Source organism: Rattus rattus, chromosome 9 (genome assembly GCF_011064425.1).
Source record: "Rattus rattus isolate New Zealand chromosome 9, Rrattus_CSIRO_v1, whole genome shotgun sequence".
Classification (NCBI taxonomy): domain Eukaryota; kingdom Metazoa; phylum Chordata; class Mammalia; order Rodentia; family Muridae; genus Rattus; species Rattus rattus.
Window position 1 is genome coordinate 68231198 of NC_046162.1, and position 19853 is coordinate 68251050.

The 19853-nt window shown below is 53.6% G+C and overlaps 2 protein-coding genes across 2 annotated transcripts in view; both read right to left on the bottom strand.

Moving 5' to 3' along the window:
* Nucleotides 1-9383, bottom strand: part of Llgl2 (LLGL scribble cell polarity complex component 2) — a 34532-nt gene extending 25149 nt beyond the window's left edge. The window contains exon 1 of the mRNA XM_032912517.1: nucleotides 9242-9383. Within this exon, the coding sequence (XP_032768408.1) occupies nucleotides 9242-9274 (33 nt within the window). The 5' untranslated portion in view covers nucleotides 9275-9383. The remainder of the gene's footprint in view (nucleotides 1-9241) is intronic.
* A 1959-nt stretch (nucleotides 9384-11342) lies between these two features.
* Nucleotides 11343-18956, bottom strand: Tsen54 (tRNA splicing endonuclease subunit 54). The gene is given in 12 exon segments (XM_032913357.1): nucleotides 11343-11843; nucleotides 12295-12411; nucleotides 12709-12769; nucleotides 13377-13923; nucleotides 13926-14013; nucleotides 14208-14306; nucleotides 16426-16478; nucleotides 17829-17927; nucleotides 18215-18298; nucleotides 18388-18451; nucleotides 18542-18706; nucleotides 18807-18956. Coding segments are annotated over 12 exon segments (1584 nt in total). The 5' UTR covers nucleotides 18863-18956; the 3' UTR covers nucleotides 11343-11692.
* Nucleotides 18957-19853: the final 897 nt, after the last annotated feature.

The following is a 19853-nucleotide window of genomic DNA, read 5'->3' on the forward strand; positions in this document are numbered from 1 at the left end:
CAGGGTCAGATGAACAGATAGGCCAACAAAGTGTGCTAAGTGCTTACGCTGGAGCAGGGACAGGGACACCCAGCCTCAACTGGGGGAGGGGAGGCGCTTCCTATCTACGCTGAGGCCTGGAAGACATCCCGAAGGTTGGGGGCAGGGTGGACACAGTTCAGTGGTAGAGCACTCGGCCGCAGTGTACAAGGCCCTTGATCCTCAGCTCTGTAATCAATCAGTTAAATGGCCAGGACTTTGCTTATGAAAGGACCCTGTGGATTTAAGGCTGGGGCTCCCTAGTTGCTGGAAGCAACCCTCCCCACAGCTTCTAGGGGGACAAGACTGTGTGTGTGTGGTGTGTGTGTGTGTGTGTGTGTGTGTGTGTGTGTGTGTGGGTGTGTGTGTGTGTGTGTGTGTGTGTGTGTGTGTGTGTGTGTGTGTGTGGTGTGTGTGTGTGTGTGTGTGTGTGTGTGTGTGTGTGGTGTGTGTGTGTGTGGTGTGTGTGTGTGTGTGGTGTGTGTGTGTGTGGTGTGTGTGCCTGTGTGTGGTGTGGTGTGGTGTGTGTGTGTGTGTGTGTGTGTGTGGTCTGTGGGTGGGTGTGGTGTGTTTGGTGGATGTGGCTGTGTGTGGTTTGTGTGTGACGTGTGTGTGTGTGTGTGGTGTGTGTGTGTGTGTGTGTGTGTGTGGTGTGGTGGTGGTGTGTGGTGTTGTGTGTGGTTGGGGTGTGGGGGTGTGTGTTGTGTTGTGTGTGAGGGTGTGTTGGGGTGTTGGTGTGGGGTGTGGTGTGTGTGTGGTGGGTGTGTGTGTGTTGTGGTGTGTGGTGTGTGTGGGTGGTGTGTGTGTGTGTGTTGTGTGTGGTGTGGTGTGTGTGGTGTGTGTGTGTGTGTGTGTGTGGTGTGTGTGGTGTGTGTGTGTGTGTGTGTGGTGGGTGGGGTGTGTGTGGTGTGTGTGTGTGGTGTGTGTGTGGTTGTGTGTGTGTGTGTGTGTGGTGTGTGTGTGTTTTGGGTTTATGTGTGGTGTGTGTGTGTGTGGTGTGTGTGTGTGTGGTGTGTGTGTGTGTGTGTGTGTTGTGTGGTGTGTGTGTGTGTGTGTGGTGTGTGTGTGCTGTGTGGTGTGTGTGTGTGTGTGTGTGTGTGACTGTGTGGTGTGTGTGTGTGTGTGTGTGTGTGTGTGGTGTGTGTGTGTGTGGGGTGTGTGGTGTGTGTGTGTGTGTGTGTGTGTGTGACTGTCTGGCTTGCCACACTGGGAGGGATCACATCACATTCAGGTTGTGAAAAAAAGGGTAGAGCCACATTCCCTGCAAATGCAAAGATCAGCAGGACAAGCCACTTCCAAACCAAACACCAGGGACAGTCCCTGGTGACCGGTCACCCTCTGGGGACAATCAAAAGGCCATGATTTGCAGTGGAGGAGGGGAGATAGAGATTAGGGATTCCACATTTTTAGGGAAGCAAGACCACTCGGGAGTCTCCCACTCTGTGGGGAGGGGGTGCAGGGGTTGGTGGGAAAGTCTAGGTACCCACCTGAGGCCCCAAAACAAGCCAGAGAACAAGCATGGAGCATCAAGTACTAGGGGCTCCTGGGACGGGAGTGAAAACAGGCCCCAGACTCCGGCCATCTCTGAACAGACAGCTGAGCTGAACATTCCAGCCGTGGGGGAGGGTGGCGCAAGCTCGTAAATCAGCAGCTACCGCTCCTGGGGTGCAGGCTCTCCCCTCCCCGGCCGAGGTCACTGGGTCACAGGAAGCTGGGAATGAGTCCCTGAGAAAGGAAAGAGACCAGCAGACTCCAGGGAAGGACAAGAAGGGACTGGGCCATCTGTGCTAAGGACCCCATACATGCTCAAAGTGACATGGCAAAGTGCTGAGTGGCAGCGGAGAGGGGACATGCCCCACTTGGTCAGGCGGCAGAGCCCTCAGTGCAGGCTACCCACCCAAGCGCCCCTCCGAGCACTTGCAGTTTACCAGACCTGAATGTACCTGTTGCTATGTTTTAAAATTTTTTTGTTCAAGTTGTCTAGGCTTGCTGTAGAAACATCAAATCACAGAAGGTGAATGCTCCTCCAGGGGACCTCAGTAATTTGTGGGTACAGGTTCTGACTACCTCTGCCCTGCTGTCTGTGAGCTCAGGGTAAACACTACACATCAACTCAAGCGGAAGCCACCTGAGAGGCGAAGCAGAACACCTGCCTGACAGAGGAAGCCAGGCCACCGACTAAGCAACTTAGCCGAGGTCACCGCCGCATAGGAAGCAGCAGAACTCGGATCTGACCCCAAGGATGACTAACACGGGCATGGAGGGGCTTATAAAGGCGTCGATGAGGGATGGCTATTACAGGAGAGCAAATGTCTAATTACATGCCTGCAGTTAAAAGGCAGGGGCACGCGCACATACTCCCACAGGCCGTGAGCTCAGAGCTCACCAAGCAGTTTGGGACCAGACGCCTGGTCACTGCTTTCAGAGTGTTCTCAAGAACCAGCCGGCAGGGCTCAGTGACCTTGCAGGGGACCCACTGCTCATCCCTCAGGACCTCATTGCCCAGGGAGACAGAAGAGCGACTTAGCTGGGACCAAGGTGGAGGTAGAACAGGCTCGAGGCCGGTGTAACTGCCCCAAGGCGAGGCCTGAAAATACACCACCCCTTCTTAGGGGAGAAGGACAGGTTCAGGCCTGGCTAGGCTCAGTTCAGGAAGCCCCTTCCCCCACTCCAGGCCATCTACCCAGATAAGCAAGTTCTCTGGAGGAGCCTGGAAGTCAGGCTGGGGCTGTGAAGTCTGATATGGGGCAGATCCTACCTAGCCTACGGCTGGGAAATAGGGAGGTAGAAGACTAAGAGTGCAAACATACAGCCCCCAAGAGGGCTGACTTCTGAGGCAGACAAGCCATGAGAGATGCCCTCTGCAGAGTGGGAAGGAGAAAACAGCAAGATGCTGAGGTCAAGGGCCCAGGGGGTGGGGCTGGGAAAGCCTGGATGAGTGTCAACTGGTCAGCGGCTTTGTATTATGCATTCACAGGGACACTTTGCCGAGGATACCCCCACACAAGCCCACTGCTCAAATGCTCCCTCACCCCAGTCTAAAACAGCCCCCCCTTTCCTCCTCACATCCCCCCTCAGGATTATTGTGGCATTGTTGGCCGCATGAGGTTTGGGGCAGGGCTAAGTAAGGGTCAGGCAGACGGAAGAGGCATGGCGCCCTGGGCCAGGACAGGGAACACATTCCAGGAGCAGTGGGGCAAGTCCAGTCTGAGATCATGGAGAGACTCACACAGCACAGCGTAGCACAGGGAAAGATGAAAAGGGCAGCCGGCCGGAGGCAGGGCCTCAGGGAAGACCACTCCACCAGGTCCCACCACACCACAGCCCCTTTCGGCCCCTTGCTGGCTCCCCTGGCTCCCACTGCTCTGTCTGAAGTATCTTCTGGACCCTCTAGCAACACGATTCAAAAAAGCCTTCCTCACTTGAGCCCGCCCTGGTCGTAAATGCTTAAAGTGATCATATTTTAGGCTAACCAGAAAAGCGGTTGTCTTGCAAGAGAGAGGGCTGGAACCCACCCTCCAAAGCCCAGGTAAAAGGGCTGGTATGGAAGTGCGCACCTGCAATCTCTCTGCAGAGGCAGAGAGAGGAGGGTCCCTGGGGCTCACTGTGCAGAAGAATGTTTGGTGAGTCCCAGGTCAGTAAAGACACTGACCTGGAAACAACAAGGTGGCCGGTATCTGAGGAATGACACCTGACCTACCACCAACACATGCACACACACACACACACACACACGTGCGTACCCACTCACATGCATGAACATTCACACACAACTAAAAGTTCATAAAATAAAAGTTACTTAGAACCACACGGGCAGGCCACCCATCTCTTAACATTAGTTTAGCTATCAGGAGAATAGGAAGCAACCTTAGTTGACCAGTGACACAGGAACCGGTGAAGGGGGCCCAGTCCTGCAACAGAAGGCTTCCCGTGAACGGAACAGAAGTCTACTAAGTGAGAAAGCTGTGTACAGGGTTTTGAAGCCAGGTAGAATATACTGGAAATCACCTCGAAAAGGTTATGGCATTAGCACTTGGTGTATCTGCAGGGTACACAGGATCAAAGGGGAAGAAATGGGGCCCCTAAGTGTGATGGGGAGGGGAGGGCTGTCTCCATCTTGGTGGGATTGCTCTTTGGACACAGGATTCCTGTCTAGCCATGTTGATCTTGGTGAACCGGACGCCACAGTACAGATCCGATATAGGTGCAAACGCTGGGAGTGCCGGCAGTCAGCTGGTTGAAACCTGGAGCTAACAACCAGCACAGAGCTGGGTCAGGAGCTCCCTAGGGTCAAGGAGCCCTCAGACCCCTACTTAGTCACCAAGGAACTGCAGCAGTCATTTGGGTCACCACGGATGGGCTTCTGTAGGGAAACGGTTCCTCTACCCCAGCTTCTAAAGATGGCCCCGGCTCAGTCTCCATTCTTGCTGGTCACACCCTCTGTCCAAAACCTGACCAGCCTGAGAGCCATATCCCCGTCCTGATCCCGTAGGGGCAGACAGTCAGGACTCAGGGTAGCTCATTAGAGCTCAGCTGAACATTTTCCACACAGATCTCTACTTTATGTGTGAAACCAGGCTGAGAGCTACCTGTGGGCAGTGATCTATCTGGTAATTCCCTTTTTTTTTGTAAACTACCATCAGCCCCCATAATTCCCCTGTCAGACAAACATTCCTGGGCCCAACTTGATACTTGTCTGGGAGGGGGGGGACTTGAAGAAAGACTCACCCTTTCTTTCTCTCTCATTTTCTGCCCCACCTCCAAAGGGTTACACACTGGCCTTTCCATGCTTCCATCCCAACAGGGAACAGTGAACTTTGGGGAGAGAGTGACTGCTCAGGGGTAGCCCTGTGTCTCATGGCAGATCTGACCCCGCCTGGGTAGGAGGGCATGGAAATCTCCAGGTTAAACAGCTCAGCTAATCTGTCCCCATGCAAACAAAGTGTGGCCAAGCTGTGTCCATCTGTCCTGGAGCTGTGGGTAGGACAGTCCTCTAGAAGAAAGGCCTTAAATAGCTCAGGCAGTTAACCTATCTGCTGGGATGTCCTCACACTGCCGTGTGCTCTGTGTCAGCCTAAGGGACAGGAGGTGCTCGAACCGTGCCCCGTTACCCTCCTGCTCAAGGAGTACAATTGTGGAATCTAAGCTCTCATCTGACCCCTTTGCTTGGGCTTCCCACAATGTCACTGATCTAGAGGCTGCCCCCTCCCTTCCCCAACATCCTGTGTGAGGCCAGTGCCTGTGTGGCTTTAGCCTCCTGAGTGGCGGATGTGAGACCACCCCTGCACCTCCCACAGCTAGACTGACAGGGCAGGGCCCTAAGACACCACGGCAGCTGCTTTTGTCTGTGCCAACTCAGATGTCCATGGCTACTTTGCAAAGGCCCCCTGGCAGGTCTGACTGACCAGCAAACTCCAAATAAAGGATACTTTTCAGGCAGATGGGACCTAGGAGGTCATGGGGCTGAGTGGGGTGGCGGCTGTCAGGTCAAGAAAGGGGGAGAGCTAGCTATGGCTAGATACTACTAAGCCCCGCCCCTCTAGTTTGTTTGGTTCCTGCAATTACTGACACACTACTGACTTGGAATTGTATCAGGTTCCAAACAGTAGGAGCCTGAGTCCTAATCCATCTGACTCTAGAATTATCTGCTCACTCTCAACTACTTTTTCAGGGTTCTGGGGATAGGAAGTCGGGGGTAGGGTGAGCCTAGGCTTAGCCTCCAGTCCTACCTTCATCTTACCTGGTCCCATGACCCCTAGAGGAGCCTAGGATCTTTTAGTGCCCATAAAGGGGCCCCTGGAAGCGTGGGAAGCCTAAACCCAAAATCTCCCAGATGCCCGCCCACTTAACCCTCTTTTGCCATCTAAAACCAGGCTCCCTACACATGCAGTAAATAAAATGCACCAGAAACAGACAGGCAATTTGACTGGGTTACCCGGCCCCAGGCCAACCTCATCCTAGGACCTCCTGCCAGTCCTTAAACACCATTGTCCCCAGCAGTTAGTGACAGGAAGAGGGGACCATGCCAGTCTCATCCAGTTGTATTCCCAGGACCACCTGTTGAGGCACTCCAATTTTACTCTCAGAATTCTCTTGCCTTCTCAAGTCTTTCGCTCCCCTCTTGGCAAGTCTAACCTTGTAAAGCGGCGTCCAGCTCTACCCCATGGCCGCACATCCCGACCACTTCTTTGGTTCTTCCTACCCTACAACTGGTGTTATCTGCTAATGCATGATCATAAGCTATGTTTGCTTCCTGTCACATGATCTCCTGCCCTTTGGAAAGGAAGAAAATACCATGAGAGAGATCTCGCTTTAAGGCTACCTCCAACGCCCAGGATCAAGATACAACGAGAACCTTCTGTTCAACCAGCGATTAGCTAGCCATGGTCTTCTCTAGTCACTGACCTTAAAGACGCTGAGGTGGAACCTACAGGGTCCTAAGAGAACACTCCTGTCCTGCTCTCAAGACTCGGGCAAAGGCCACTCAGACGTCAGAGGCAGCATCCTCCGAGGTAACTTTGCAGGCCCTGTCACAGACTGTGGCTTTGGGATATCCAACTCCTCGACAAGATCCCAGAATAATATTATTAAATATGAAATACTATTTGCCCTGAGAATCCCAAGCCAAGTCCCTCGAGAGATGGCTCTAGTCTTTTGCTGAATTCCTAAAGGGTAGAGTCAGGTACCTCTTGGCTTCCCTGTCCCCACGCCCACAGGAGCCTCTCCTAGCTCAAGAATTCCTCGTGGTTCCTGGGAAGGGCAAATGACTCTTCAAAGGACCAGTTTCCTCTGAGGCAGTGCAGATGGAGAAAGCCATCTCAAAGAAAGCTGGGCACAGCTACAGAGCGGAGACTTGGGAGGGCAGGCGGTACAGGTGGCTGATGGGCAACGCCCATGTCCTCCCCATCCCCTGCCTAAATTGTACCTGGGTCGAGGGAAACAAAAGTTGCCAAGCAGACCTGGCATGCCCCAGCACAGGAGGCGGGAGAGAGCAGTATCACCAAGGGAGATAAGAGGGCCTCCCGGAACCAGAGTGGGGTGCCAGTGCAGCTCTGAGGAACCACCTTGCTGAGGCTGCGCCAGTTCCCCAGCCTCCAGTAGTGCCCATCTCAGGTGTCTCAACAGCTGCTCCTGGCTGTCTTGGAAAACGAGGAAGCTAAGGCCCCAGAGGGTCTGTCAGACCCACTCAGGTTCTTCTACAGGATACCAAGTGGCTACCAGCCAAAGGCAAAGACTCCAAACTTTCCCTGGACTCCTTTTTCTTCCCGGGCAGGCAGGAGTGGGGAGACCTCCAAGTGTGACTGGACTTGTTTGAGAAAGGGCAGAGCTGAACAGCAATGCCTCACTCCCCTGCCCTACCCCTATACAGGGTGTAGAGTGGACAGAGTAAGCCTGGGGTGGAGAGCAGAAACAGATCAGGTTCTATACTCAGAAGACACAGACAGACAGACAGACAGACAGACAGACAGACAGACAGACGAGTCTCTCAACCCTTAACCCCGGCTTTCCCAAAGAATAAGGGAATTTTCAAGTGACAGGGAAAGGCTAGAAGAGGCAATACCCCTTCCGTACCCCAGGCATGGCCCCATGATACAATTCTGATCTTCAGCTTCAGTGACTTCAAAAGGTCACAAAATCATGAGCACTGATTTTTCAAGTTCCCTCAGCCGGCCAGGTGTCTACCTAAAAGCCAACACAGGACTAATTGGGCCCATTTTACACTTCTAGGAAAATGAACAAATTCTGCAGTGTGGATGCCTGCTATGTACTAGGTCATCTGAGCTCAGGATTTCATGTTCTCAGCAACTCTGGGAAACCAGGGCCCAGAGTGGTTAAGCGAAAGACCTCAGGCTATTGAAGCAAGAACTAGAAGGTAGGATTCACAGTCATCTGATGCCTGGGATGAGGTACTGTGTGAAGAAAAGACAGGAGGCAAAAGGGAGAATCCTTTTCTGCCTCGCTTCCCACCTTCTGAACGCGTTTGTTTTCATAACTATAGATTTCCACTGCCTCTTGTTATTTGAAAAAGGGTCTTGGGGATGGGGAGATGGCTCAACAGTTAAGACCGTTTGCAACTTTTCCGGAAGACTCAAGTTCCGTTCCCACCACATAAAATGCCTGTGGCTCTGATGCCTTTGTCTGGTTTCTGGAGGCACCTGCACTCATGTGGCCTACACTCGAACACACACAGGAATTTAAAATAAGAACAAGAGGCTTGTCTTGTAGGCCTGTTTGGCTTCCCAGTTTGTAGCCATCTTCCTGCCTCAGTCTCAGGAGTGCTGGGGTTATAGGCGTGAACCACACACCTAGCTCCATGTCTTTTTTTTTTTTTTTCTTTTTTTTTTTTCCTGGAGCTGAGGACCAAACCCAGGGCCTTGCACTTGCTAGGCAATCGCTCTACCAGTGAGCTAAATCCCCAACCCCCTAGCTCCATGTCTTAACGGACAGGGATTATTTGAGCCTTCCCTTTATTTATTTTTTCTGGTACTGTTTATTGAAGGTTATTTTATAGCTGGCATCAGGTAAGGGCACCTGGCACCAAGCCGGAGTTCAGCCTCAAGGCCTTATGGTGGAAGGGGAGCACTTCCCCCATCTTGTCCGCTGGCCTACACAAACACACACACCGTCACATGCACATCCCCCCCACACACCCAGGCACACACAAAAAAATAAAATTTAGATGTAATAAAAGGGATTAAATTTTGTTTTGTTTTTTTCGACACAGGGCTGGTCTCGAACTCGGGAGATCTGCCTGCCCCTGCCTCCTGAGTGTTGAGATTAAAGGCATGTGCTACCACTGCCTGGCTGAGACTAAATCGTTTAATATGATTAAAATTATACCAATCTGTCACTGAAGAGGAGCTCCTGCTGCCTGAAGGAAGAGCAGAAATGCAAAATATCCTAAGGACCTGGAAATGCTCTCCAGGGAACTGGTCCAAGCTGCTCAGAGGACAGTAAGAACTTGGTTGGAGAGCTATCAAAAATTCTGTGCACATATGACTCAAGAAAACTACCTGAGCCGTGCGGGGGAGGGGAGGAAGTAGCTCACTTTTAATCCCAGCACTTGGGAGGCAGAGGCAAGGTGGATCTCTGTGAGTTCGACGCCAGCCTAGTCTACAGAGTAAGTTCCAGGACATCCAGGAGTACAGAGAAACCCTGTTTGAATGAATTGATCAACCAATAAATACATAAATAAATAAAATTTTAAGGAGAAAAAAATTACCCGACACATTTGTTGAGACATCTTTTCCTCCATCCTCCTCCTGCCAATCTGCTCTGATCTTCTCCCAAAGCCACTCTAACTTTGCCTTCTTTTAGGCAGGCCACAGCGCAGCTCGGTTCTTCCCACAAACATTTCCTTGTTACCCTGACACATCTAGCTCAGAACGGACTTTAACACAGAATCTCTAGAGGCTACATCGACTTAAGGGTCCCCGTGGGAAGGGACGCGGTATCGAAGCCCCGCCCCTCCTTACCGGAAGTTCACCTGTTTCAGGTGAAAACCCTTTAAGAGCTACAGCGCGGTTACCCCAGTTAGGGCCACTTCCCACAGCTAAGGCCCAGTGTGTCCACCAACCGTCCAAACCGAGCGAAAGCAAAGCACACTTTCCTTGGCAAGAATTTTCCACTCTTTGCCAAGTTCCACAGTGTAACACCCACCCATCAGCGTGCAAAATAGACTGGGTTTCAATACCATTGCCTAAAGGTGTTCAGAGTCGCTCCGGGGATATAAAGGCCCCCCTTTCTACGAGAGAACCAAGTCCCACCCGCGGACTTCCTGAGTCGGAGGATTAGGAGGCACAAGGGCGGGCAGGGAGAGCGCCCAGATGGCAGAGGTAAGAGCTAAGCCGCCAAGGTAACCCGCCCCAGACGCCGCTGGCGACGCCGGGTCACAGGAAGCCGGGTCGCCCGGTTCTGCGTCGAGGCCCCTCACACAAGGGTCCCGGAACGGTGTCTCTGCTCACTGTGTCCCCCCCGCACCCAGCTACGCCAGACACCTGTTCCCTGCTCCCGAAAGTCAACACGATTGTGCAAACCCGAGTCCCAAGTTTGGTAATCCGGGGGGCGGAACAGGAAAAGACAAGTTCTCAGCGCCACTTTCTACAGGTGTCTTTCTCCGGGACGAGCCAAACCTTGGGAGATCTGGGCGAGCAGGGCAGACCTGGGCGCTGCCCTCTCCGACCCGCCTGGGAAACCTTAGGGACTCGGATCCTCGCGGGCCGCGCCGCCCCTAGTGGTCCGTACCCCATAAGGTCCTGTAAAGCCAGGTGGGCTCACCTGCAATCCCGGGCTGGGCCCTGCCCGAGGCCTCGGAGTCCCTCAGCGGCCGTCACCCACCACTTCGGTTCCCTGCTCCGGCCCACGGGCTGCAGGGCGGCCGTCTGCTTCCTGCTCACCTCCGGCGCGGCGAGCGGGAGGGAGGCGGAGCCGCCGGGATTTACATACAGGGCGAGCCTGCCGAGCCCTCGCCCCGCCCCGCCCCCGCCCCCTAGGCCGAGCGGACCGGGCGGGAGCACATCCTGGGAGTCTTCGAGGGCGGGGGCCGCTCTCCAGCCAATCGCGGCCCCAGTAGCGAGGGGCGGGGCAGCGGTGCGAAGCCGCACCTAGCGCAGGGTGCCGGACCCCGCCTTCACCTGTGCGCACCTGGTCACAGGACTGCTCACAGCTCTAGGTGTCCCACCGCCCCTGGGAAGAGGAAATAGTCCCTGAGTGCTCTCCAGGATGGACGCGACTTCGTGGAGGCAGTGGACTTAAAAACGCCAATAGCCAAGCAAGAGAGCGTGGGGCAGGACTTCACTCCCCTCCCGCGGCTGTCTAGTGAGGGGCATAGGTAGGCGGGATTCTCAAGAGAGCTTTCCATATAAATATAATGACCAGCAGAGGCAGGTTTCAGACCCACGAGTAGAGTGGTATGGGAACGAAGACATAATGACGAACTCCCTAACCGCTACTCAAAGACCACCGACTTGTGCCTTCAGAAGGGATGCTGGAGCCTGAGGTCCAAGGGGGTGGGAGGGGAAGTCTGTAGCCAGGATAGTTTTTAGTTCAAGCTAAGAAGGCGGGGCTAACCTAACTGTGGATGGACCCTCAGAGTGGCTGGGGTACAATCCAACCGACTCAGGACTCTCAGCCACCCTCCTGACACCACCCAGGGCAGGACCAACAGATTGGACTCTTGTCTCATTGGTATTCTTCAGAAGTCCATCAACTCCGTGTTCAAAGTCCTGGGCATGTTCTCCCATGGTCCGCCAGGGTTCTCCTCCCCAACAATGGACGAATCAGGAATGGAGGGGAGGGGTAGTCCAGTAAGCACATTCAACCACAGCAGAAAATATTTTTTTTTTAATGGCTTTGGCTTTATGGCACGAAGCAGGCGCCCCCTTGAATAAAGGCACAGAGTCCCCTCTTCTACCCCAACTCCTGGGCCTCTGAAAACAAGTCCTGAGTTCCAAGGGGCGGTCACTGCCAGGTAGCACTTCCAGGCAGTGGGCTTGAAAGCACAATAACCAGGCAAGAGGGCGTGCTCTTCCCTACAAACAGAAGACACCTAGGACCATAGACCCCAATGGCCTGGCCAGGTCCAGGTGAGTCCTGTACGAGAGACAGCCGACACGGTCCCTGAGAGCAGTCCAGGCCCCCCGCCCCTCGGAGAAAGCCATTCCCAGAGCTGTGTTCAGTGCCCCAGATCCTGGGGCAGTGTGAAGTCTCTGAAGCTGTAGAAGGAAATGTCACCGTGATCCACCAGAGCAAAGATCAGGGGAACATCCCCACTCTGGTAGGTCAACCGCTTGAGGCTGCAGAGGTCTGGGACAGGTTCATCAAACCTGTGAGAATGAAGAGTAGACTGAGACCTAGTCATAGCCCACCCATGGCCTTCCAGGGCAGGAAGGCTGTCAGACGAGAGATGGGGCTACAAGAATACTGGCCTCTGGGCTCTGCTTTCTGCAGACTCCGCGGCTCTGATGAATGCTTTCAGGAGAGCCCCAGAGTGGAGGGATAGGGCGTGTGGGTTCTCACCACTCTTAGCCAGTAAATCCCTCCAAATCAATTCCTTTCTGCTGAGTAAGTCCAGGGCTAAGGTGGAAGAGGAAAAGACTACCCCCCCAAAAGCCAGTAACAGAGCCAAGGATGGGAATCTTGGGTTCCCATGGCACCAACCAGCCATATGGCCGTAGATAGGGGCACTTAACCCCTCTGGACCTCAGATTCTTCTCGGGGACAGGGGTAGAGGGACGGGCTGGCAGCGGCCAGAGGCACCACTCAGTCATTTCATACCCACTAATGCACATTCGCACGTAGGGTTTGCCAGGGTTGTTTTTCCGGAACGTAGCCACAGCGTCAGCCTGGTAAACATCGAAGCTGATCTCCAAGCCCCCAGACTTCTCCAGCAGCCTGTAAGCCAAGTAAGAAACTTTAAGACAAGGACTCTCCTCTCCCAACCTGCCTCCCTACCCCCCCCCAGCACTGAAACGTTTCCTATTAATAACTCTACAAGGAGGCATCACCAGGGGTATAGCCACCATCTCTCTCATTCTTCCCTTTCCCGTTCCCGTCACTGGGAGCTAAGGATGTAGGCAGGTGTCCCGGGGGTGATCCTCTGACTCACACCCAACTCCAGGAATCAAATCCCAGTTGTTGCTCCACCTGGCAGCCAGTGTCATGGAGACAGTGAGCAGGGCTGAGACTCACCGGTAACCTCCATCAGCAAGGTGCGTTGTCTGCAGTACAGAGATACGTTGCAGGACCGAGGCTACAAGATGTTGAGGAAGGGAGTCAACCTTCTACACACGCCCGTGACACGGACAAATCTGCTACCCAGGTTAGGATCACCGGCTCTACCGGAATGCGCTGAGCTTAAGTTATGCCCCGCACAGTGGCAGTACAAACTCATTTGGTAACCCTAGACTCACCCACAATCTACCACGCTCCCGGGGACGCCTTTACAGAGTCTGTTGTTACACTCGGCTCAGGCCCCATACTTAGTTCCACATGTTTATAACCGAGAGCACACAGTGAGCTTTCCTATCATTTGGCTAGAACTTCTCCCTGTGGCGTCTCCATGTTTTGGCTAACAGGCTGTGGAAGAGGGGAAGACCCAGAGCTGGCTGCTGGCAAAGTCGTCCAGCAAGCTTGGGTATGGTCTTAAGGATGCGGGCACAACGTTCATCCCCCACGAGCATCACTGGGCGATGACTCATCAGGAAACTGTCCCCCGTGGCTGCTGCCACCACCTACAGAACAGCCACTGTAGGTCCCTCTCCACTGCACAGCCTTCTCCCACACCTCAGGCCTTAGCCAGCCCCGGTCTAACCATCCACTTTCAAAAGTCTCTCTCTGCTCCCAGTAGTGAGGGATACCTGGAGAATCGGCTGTATCGGGGTTCAGCAAGGGGGTAACGGACTGGCCCCATAGGTGTGGAGGTCGGGGCTGGCTCCTTTGCATCTGTCGTCTCCTCAGCAGCTCCTTGTACTCCTGCCAAGTGGAGCAGCCCTGCACCTCGGGATCTGCGTTAACATCCTCCCGGAACTGCCGGACCTCTGCTTGCTGCTCCCGGTCTCGCCGGGAGAGCTTCTCCCTCCGCTGGTTCAGCTTTTGGCACCAGGACTCAGCATCTGTCCCTCGCCCAATGACATTGGCCGGGAGCAGCTCTGGGGCTGGGGCAGGCAGGAGCGTGTGCCGACTATCTGAGGCCATGTTGGGGAATGAGATCCGCTCAAAGTTCCAGCGTGGCTTAGGGGTCCCCTTGGCTCCATTCTCTATTTTGTCACTCTCCTGGCCACACCCCGCATCTTCCCTGCCCGGATCAGGGCAAGGCTCTGGGGACCCCAGAAACTGCATGGGGAGCTCCGAGCCCTGCTCGGGGCTTGAGTCCCGAGGTTTCTCCTCTGGGTATGGGCTACTCTGGTACTCTGGTCACAGGCAGGTGGGCTGGAGTCTGCCAAGCTGACGGGCGGCAGGGAGTTCTGCAGGGCCTTGGCCTTCTTATTAACAGACCTTAGAGACACGGGAGAAAAGCAGCATGTTTACCCCTCGTTAATGTCCCCAAGACACGCTCATTCCACTGGAACTGAGGTAAACCCTCTGCTGTCTCCTCAAGCCTGTGTGAGAGCACCTCAGGCCCCTTCTGAAGCCCATGTACATCCTGTGGTCATGACACTCCCTAGGGGTGGCAACGGCAGGTGAATTACCGACAGCTAGAACTCCTCTTCCTCTTGCCAGACCCATCCTCCAGGCACTGGGCATAGCCATCCAGGTTGAGCTGCCGCTCGTAAGGTGACACGACTGAGCTGTGGGTAAGAACGGGAGGCAAGCAACGGGTCCATTCTCTCGGGCTGCTGCTGCCGCAGATAGGACTGCGGAGGGCTCAGCCAAGAGGACAAGGCAGAGGTCAGAGGCAGAGCCATACCAGAAGGAAGGGTGCCTGGGGACAGCCACAAGGGCCTAGTCGCTCAGGTCCCTACCTGTCACAAATACTATCTCTGACCAGATACTCCTAAAGAGCGAACAATGTGTAACTAATAAGGCTGGGGTACAGGGGGAGCTTTTGCCTAGGAACTGCAAGGCCCTGGCTTCCAGCCCCCGCACCACAGAAAACAAATTATTAATCACTGGTAAGAAAAACTTGGAAAATACAAAAGAGCAAAGACCAAAATAAATGCCTAGAGGCAGGTGGCAGTGGCACACACCTTTAACCGAAGCATTTGAGAGGCAGAGACAGGTGGGGCTCTCGAATTTGAGAGGGTTCCAGGGCAGCTAAGACTACACTGAGAAACTGTCTTAAACAACCAAAAAGAGGAGGGGGAAGAAGAGGAGGAAGAGGAGGAGGAGGAGGAGGAGGAGGAAGAAGAAAAAGAGAGGGAGAGGAAGAGGAAGGAAAACAAAAACAAATCACTTGGATTTCCACAGGTAACACTTTCCTTTCTTTTGTTTTTTTGACCTTTTTGAGACAGGGTCTCACTGTGTAGTTCCGGCTGTCCTGGAATCAGGATAGCCTTGAACTCACTGAAATCCCCCTGCCTCTGCCTCTCAAATGCTTCAATTAAAGATGTGTGCACTCCTCCAGTAACTTTTTATTTCTTGCCCACACTACTACTGTTTCTCTGAACCCTCCCCCTCGCCCCCTCACAAAAAGCTGACATTGCATTCACACACAGTTTTAAAAATCTTTTCTCCCCAACTCGGTCATATAGCGTGGTCTCAGACCCATACCACTCAACCACTACAACATTCTTTCCTGCTATGAGGCAGGGGAGGGGTACGTGACAGAGACGGTGCACATGTCTTGGGTATCACTCCCTGGGCCCTGTCCATCTTGTTTTGAGACAGGGTCTCTAGTTGGCTTGCAGCTGAGTCGTTAGGCTGGGCTGGCTGGCTGCTGAGCCCCAGGGATCTGCCCGTCTCTGCCTCCCCAGCACTGGGAATACAAAGATGAACACGTGGTATCTGAGGGACTTTGTGCTGGCAGTGACAGGACTGAGCTCCCCCTCCCCACCACTGTGAATTTTCATGGCTCCCAACGCTGCAGGGTTCGGGTGCAGTACAGCCACGAGCGTCTATTCACACTGCGTCTACATCAATTAAAATTACGAAGTGAAATGTTCACTTCCTAATGAAGTGAGGTTCCGGAACCTCACCCACCAGACAGCACGGTACATCTCTTTACTACAGCAAGTTCTATGTGATGGCCCTGCTTTAAGGGAGAAACCAGTTTGTGCGGGTAGGTCTCCAAGGCTGCGCCTTGAAGCTTTCCAACTATCAATTTGGCAGAGTGATGCTATTTTGTGGGTGTTCCATAAAAGGTAGGCAGAGGCTTGGATTTAGCTTTGGCCTCCCTCAGCCATGAGGGCAGGGCCTAGCAGATGCTCAGGACATTGCTGGGTGATGGATATATTCTCAGGAGGAAACTTCTAATCATAGCCATGCCTGCTTCCCTAGGACAGACCCCACTTGCAGGGACTGAAAGTCACAGTGCTTTAGAGCTTTGGGGCCATTATGATAGCATGGGCTACACCAGTCTCTAAGTCTCAAGGTGGCTGTGGCATTCAGCAAAGCTGGACCACTGAGGTAATGAGGAGAGATCTAGCCTAGCACAAGAAATTTGAAACCACCTCAACTGTAAACTCCTCACCCAGTCCCTCGCTCACTCATGTGCTTCCCAAGCCGACCTGTACGTCTACTCGCCGCTCGATGGCTGTTGTAGTTCTCTGCCTCGGTGCTCACAGTGAACTGAAGGTACCTGGTCATTAGCTGAGCTGGGTTCCAGTTTAACAACCCGGGCAAAAATGCAGTCATGGAATTCATCTTCACAGGCCTCTCTATTGAATGCCTCTAGCTCAGCCCCAGGGAACTGCACTCAAGTCAGAGGTCCCAGGACCACAGTGAATGGAATCAGGGGAAGGGATTTACCTTAGCTGGAACCGGCGGACCACGTAGCCCAGTCTCTTCAGGTGGCTGAAGACCTTACGAGAAGAAAAAAGAAAATCTTGGATGTTCTGTCTGTTTGTTTGTTTGAAAGGCTCTTGCTCTGCAACCCTAGTTATCCTGGAACTATGTATATTAGGTTCGCCTCAAACTACTCAAAAGTAGTATTTCTCCCTCTCCCTTTAAGCACTACAACTTATAAAAATACATCACCATGCCTTCAGAGATGGACATTCATTAAAATAAGTTAGTAGTTTCTCTAAACACGAGTTGTAGTGACATTCTGGGATTTTGGCTTCTTTAGAAAACACAGAATATTATGGTATGTTTTCATTTTAATCCCAGGTATAGGGGACACAGGGCTGCTTCAGATGTCTGCAGCAGCTATGATTTTCCTGGAGAGGTGTGGTTCTGCGAGCTGTCGATAGTTTTTGAAATTGTGCAGTATTTGGGATTCTGAGAACTTTTTGGAGCGTAGATAAATGCTAGAGCCCCAAGAAGTGGGGTTGGTGGTTGTTGATTGTTCATGGGGGTTGGCTGCAGTTTGTCAGTAAATGCTCAAAGAAGAAACGAGAGAGAAATTACATTCAAAGACCTTGCTCTCTCCCCTCTCTCTTTTCTCTCCTATCTAGTGGTAAGGGATGAAACTGGGGTGCATAAAGGGTGGGAAAAGAAAAACCCACAAAAAAAAAAAAAAAAAAAAAAAGCCTACACAAAGCCATTTCCTCTCCCCACCCCCAAAAACTCCCACCTGCATAGCCCTATGTTCCAAACCTTGGGACTGCTTGGACCACATTCCATTTTAAACATATTTCTCTCACTAGGCCTGGTGGTTCAAGCTTGTTATCCCAGCTCCTCGAGAAGATGAGGCAGGAGGATCACAAACTCATGATCACAGCCTGGGATACAGAGTGAGTTCAAGGCCAGCCTGTGCAATTTTGAAAGTCCCCAACCCAGAATATAAACAGAGGGTAGGGGCTACGGCTCAGTGCAAGAGTGTTTCCAGAAGCACTAAAAATAAAAAAGCGGGTTGGGGATTTAGCTCAGTGGTAGAGCGCTTGCCTAGGAAGCGCAAGGCCCTGGGTTCGGTCCCCAGCTCCAAAAAAAAAGAACAAAAATAAAATAAAATAAAATAAAAAAGCAAACACCGTTTTCCAAGGATATTTCGCTAGTTCAATTCTGTCTCTTATTCTGGGCACATGTGTCATTTAATAATTTATCAATACAAATCCAAAAACCTCACAGTCTCCATCAGAATATAAGTCCGTGTGAGCACAGGCTATCTCTCCTATAGCCCTAGCACGGGGCTCTGTACTTACAGCCTCAAAGGTACCTGTCCCTATTCACTGACTCGGCAAATGGGAAGCACTTTGGGAGGCCACTGATACCTGATATTGCAGGAAACTCAAGGTGTCCTCGGTCAGTAGCAGCTGGTAGGCCTCTTGGATAGACAGTGGTAGGTCTTGGTAGAAGAGCTGAATCGAGCCCTGGAAGTGGACCAAGAGCTTAGCTGTGTACCCTTCCTGCAGTGCCCAAGCCAAAAAGTGTCAACTTCTTGGCTTTGACCCTCTCCCCATACACCTAAGCATCCCTGCATGACCATGACCAACAAGGAGAGCATTAGAATCCCTGCTGCCGGCGGTATTTTCAGTTCTCAAAGTCTGCCTGTGCGCTCACTGAAAACCTAATTCTGAATTCTTCCTGGTCCACCAAACTGCATCCTTCCCACTCCTTAGTCGGAACCCCTTTCCCACGCCTCCAGGACCCCACTCACACACTCCAGCAGATACAAGGCCTCTTCGGGGTGAAGCCGCTGCCGTCCCTCCTCTGAGTAGCCCATGGTCTGCCAGAATTTCCCCTGTGCGGCAGCAGACCAAGTGTCACAAAGCAGTTAAGGGGACAGAGAAAGGGAGATCCCCCAGCCACGGAGATGCCAGGGCCGCTCACCGCAGGAGATGTCAACTCCACAAAGCCCTCTTCTGGTCTCCACTCCGCGGCCACCAAGCTGCCCCTGGCGATGAGTGGGTAAGGGGCGTCTCGGTCTGCACCGGCAGTACCCGGCCTCCGCCCACCCGGCCCGGCCCGGCCCAGCCCCTCTCACAGGCGCTCCACGCGCTCCTCCGCCAGCAGCTGCCACAACTCCTGGCGACACAGGCGCAGCCTCTCCGCCTGAGCCTCCGAGCCGTCCGGGAGGAAGTCCTTGGGGCCATGCGACCGCTGAGGCAGCTTCTGGGACCGCGAGCGCGCCGCGCGGAGCTCCGAGGCGCTGGGGAGAGCAGGGAACACGTGGTCAGCACCAAGGCCACCCCGCTTGGTCCCAGGTTCCACGCACCCCACGCACTCCATCCCCTCCGGCCGGGCAGCACCTGAGCACACGTCCCGCGGGAACCTCCACAGACGCGGGTTCGGATTCGGGCTCCATCTGGCCGCCGTCTGCGGCTGCGCGCGCACCGCAAAGCCCCGCCCACCCCCGGCACTCCGCGCGGTCCTAGCGCCCGCCTCTCGATCCGCGCGCTACTCCTGACCGTAAATCCACCTACGAGCCTCGCGCCTTCCTACCTGTCTGTCCCTGTGTGTCCTAACACCAATATGCACACGTGTACCTCGGGTCGCGGGACATAGCTCAATGTGTAGGTTTCTAGATGTGCAAAACCCCACCTATTCTGTTTCCAGCGCTTCGGGGTGGGGGGGGCTCCTCTTTAGTGAAACTTTACCTGGCGTCTGGAAGTATAGCATGAATTATCAGATACGTTAATTACTCTCATCTCTGCAGCCCTGAATGGCTTTGTGTCCTACCACCTGCAGGGAAGAGATGCGTAAAGAGGAGACCAGTGAGCCCTCAAATACCAGCTTTGCAAAGTGGAGGCCATGTGGGAATGTTAGGAGTGGTCCAGAGACTTTCGTCGTTCCTTCATGGTGGATCAAAAAAAATAAATAAATAAAAATAAATAAAAATAAAAATCTCCCTTCTGAGGGGCTCGGAAGCAGGTTCAAAGGCCGGGGGCGGGGGCGCTGTCCGACTCACACTGGTGCTGAATCGCCACCCCAGCCTCCGAAAGCACCTCTTCGAGGCTGGGGTCCCCGCCGTGACATCGTGGATCGCTCTGACACTCACCACTAGGTGGCACCGTTGCTCCAGCCAGCAGCTATGAGTCTCCGAGCTTGGACGAAGGTCGCTGCGGGCAACCCGGGAAAGGATGGGGCGAAGAGGAAGTGATCCCCGCCCCTAGTGGGGGGGGGTCCTCAGGTTCAACTTCCAAAACATCCTATTTTTCTCTCCTATACATTCACACCTCATCTTTCGGTCTAGACCAGAGCCCAGCTCTCCAGATCCCCAGACAGGACACAGCAGCACGAAGCCTCATCCACATCCCGCCCCCTCCACTCTCACGCGCCACTTTGCACCCCTAAGC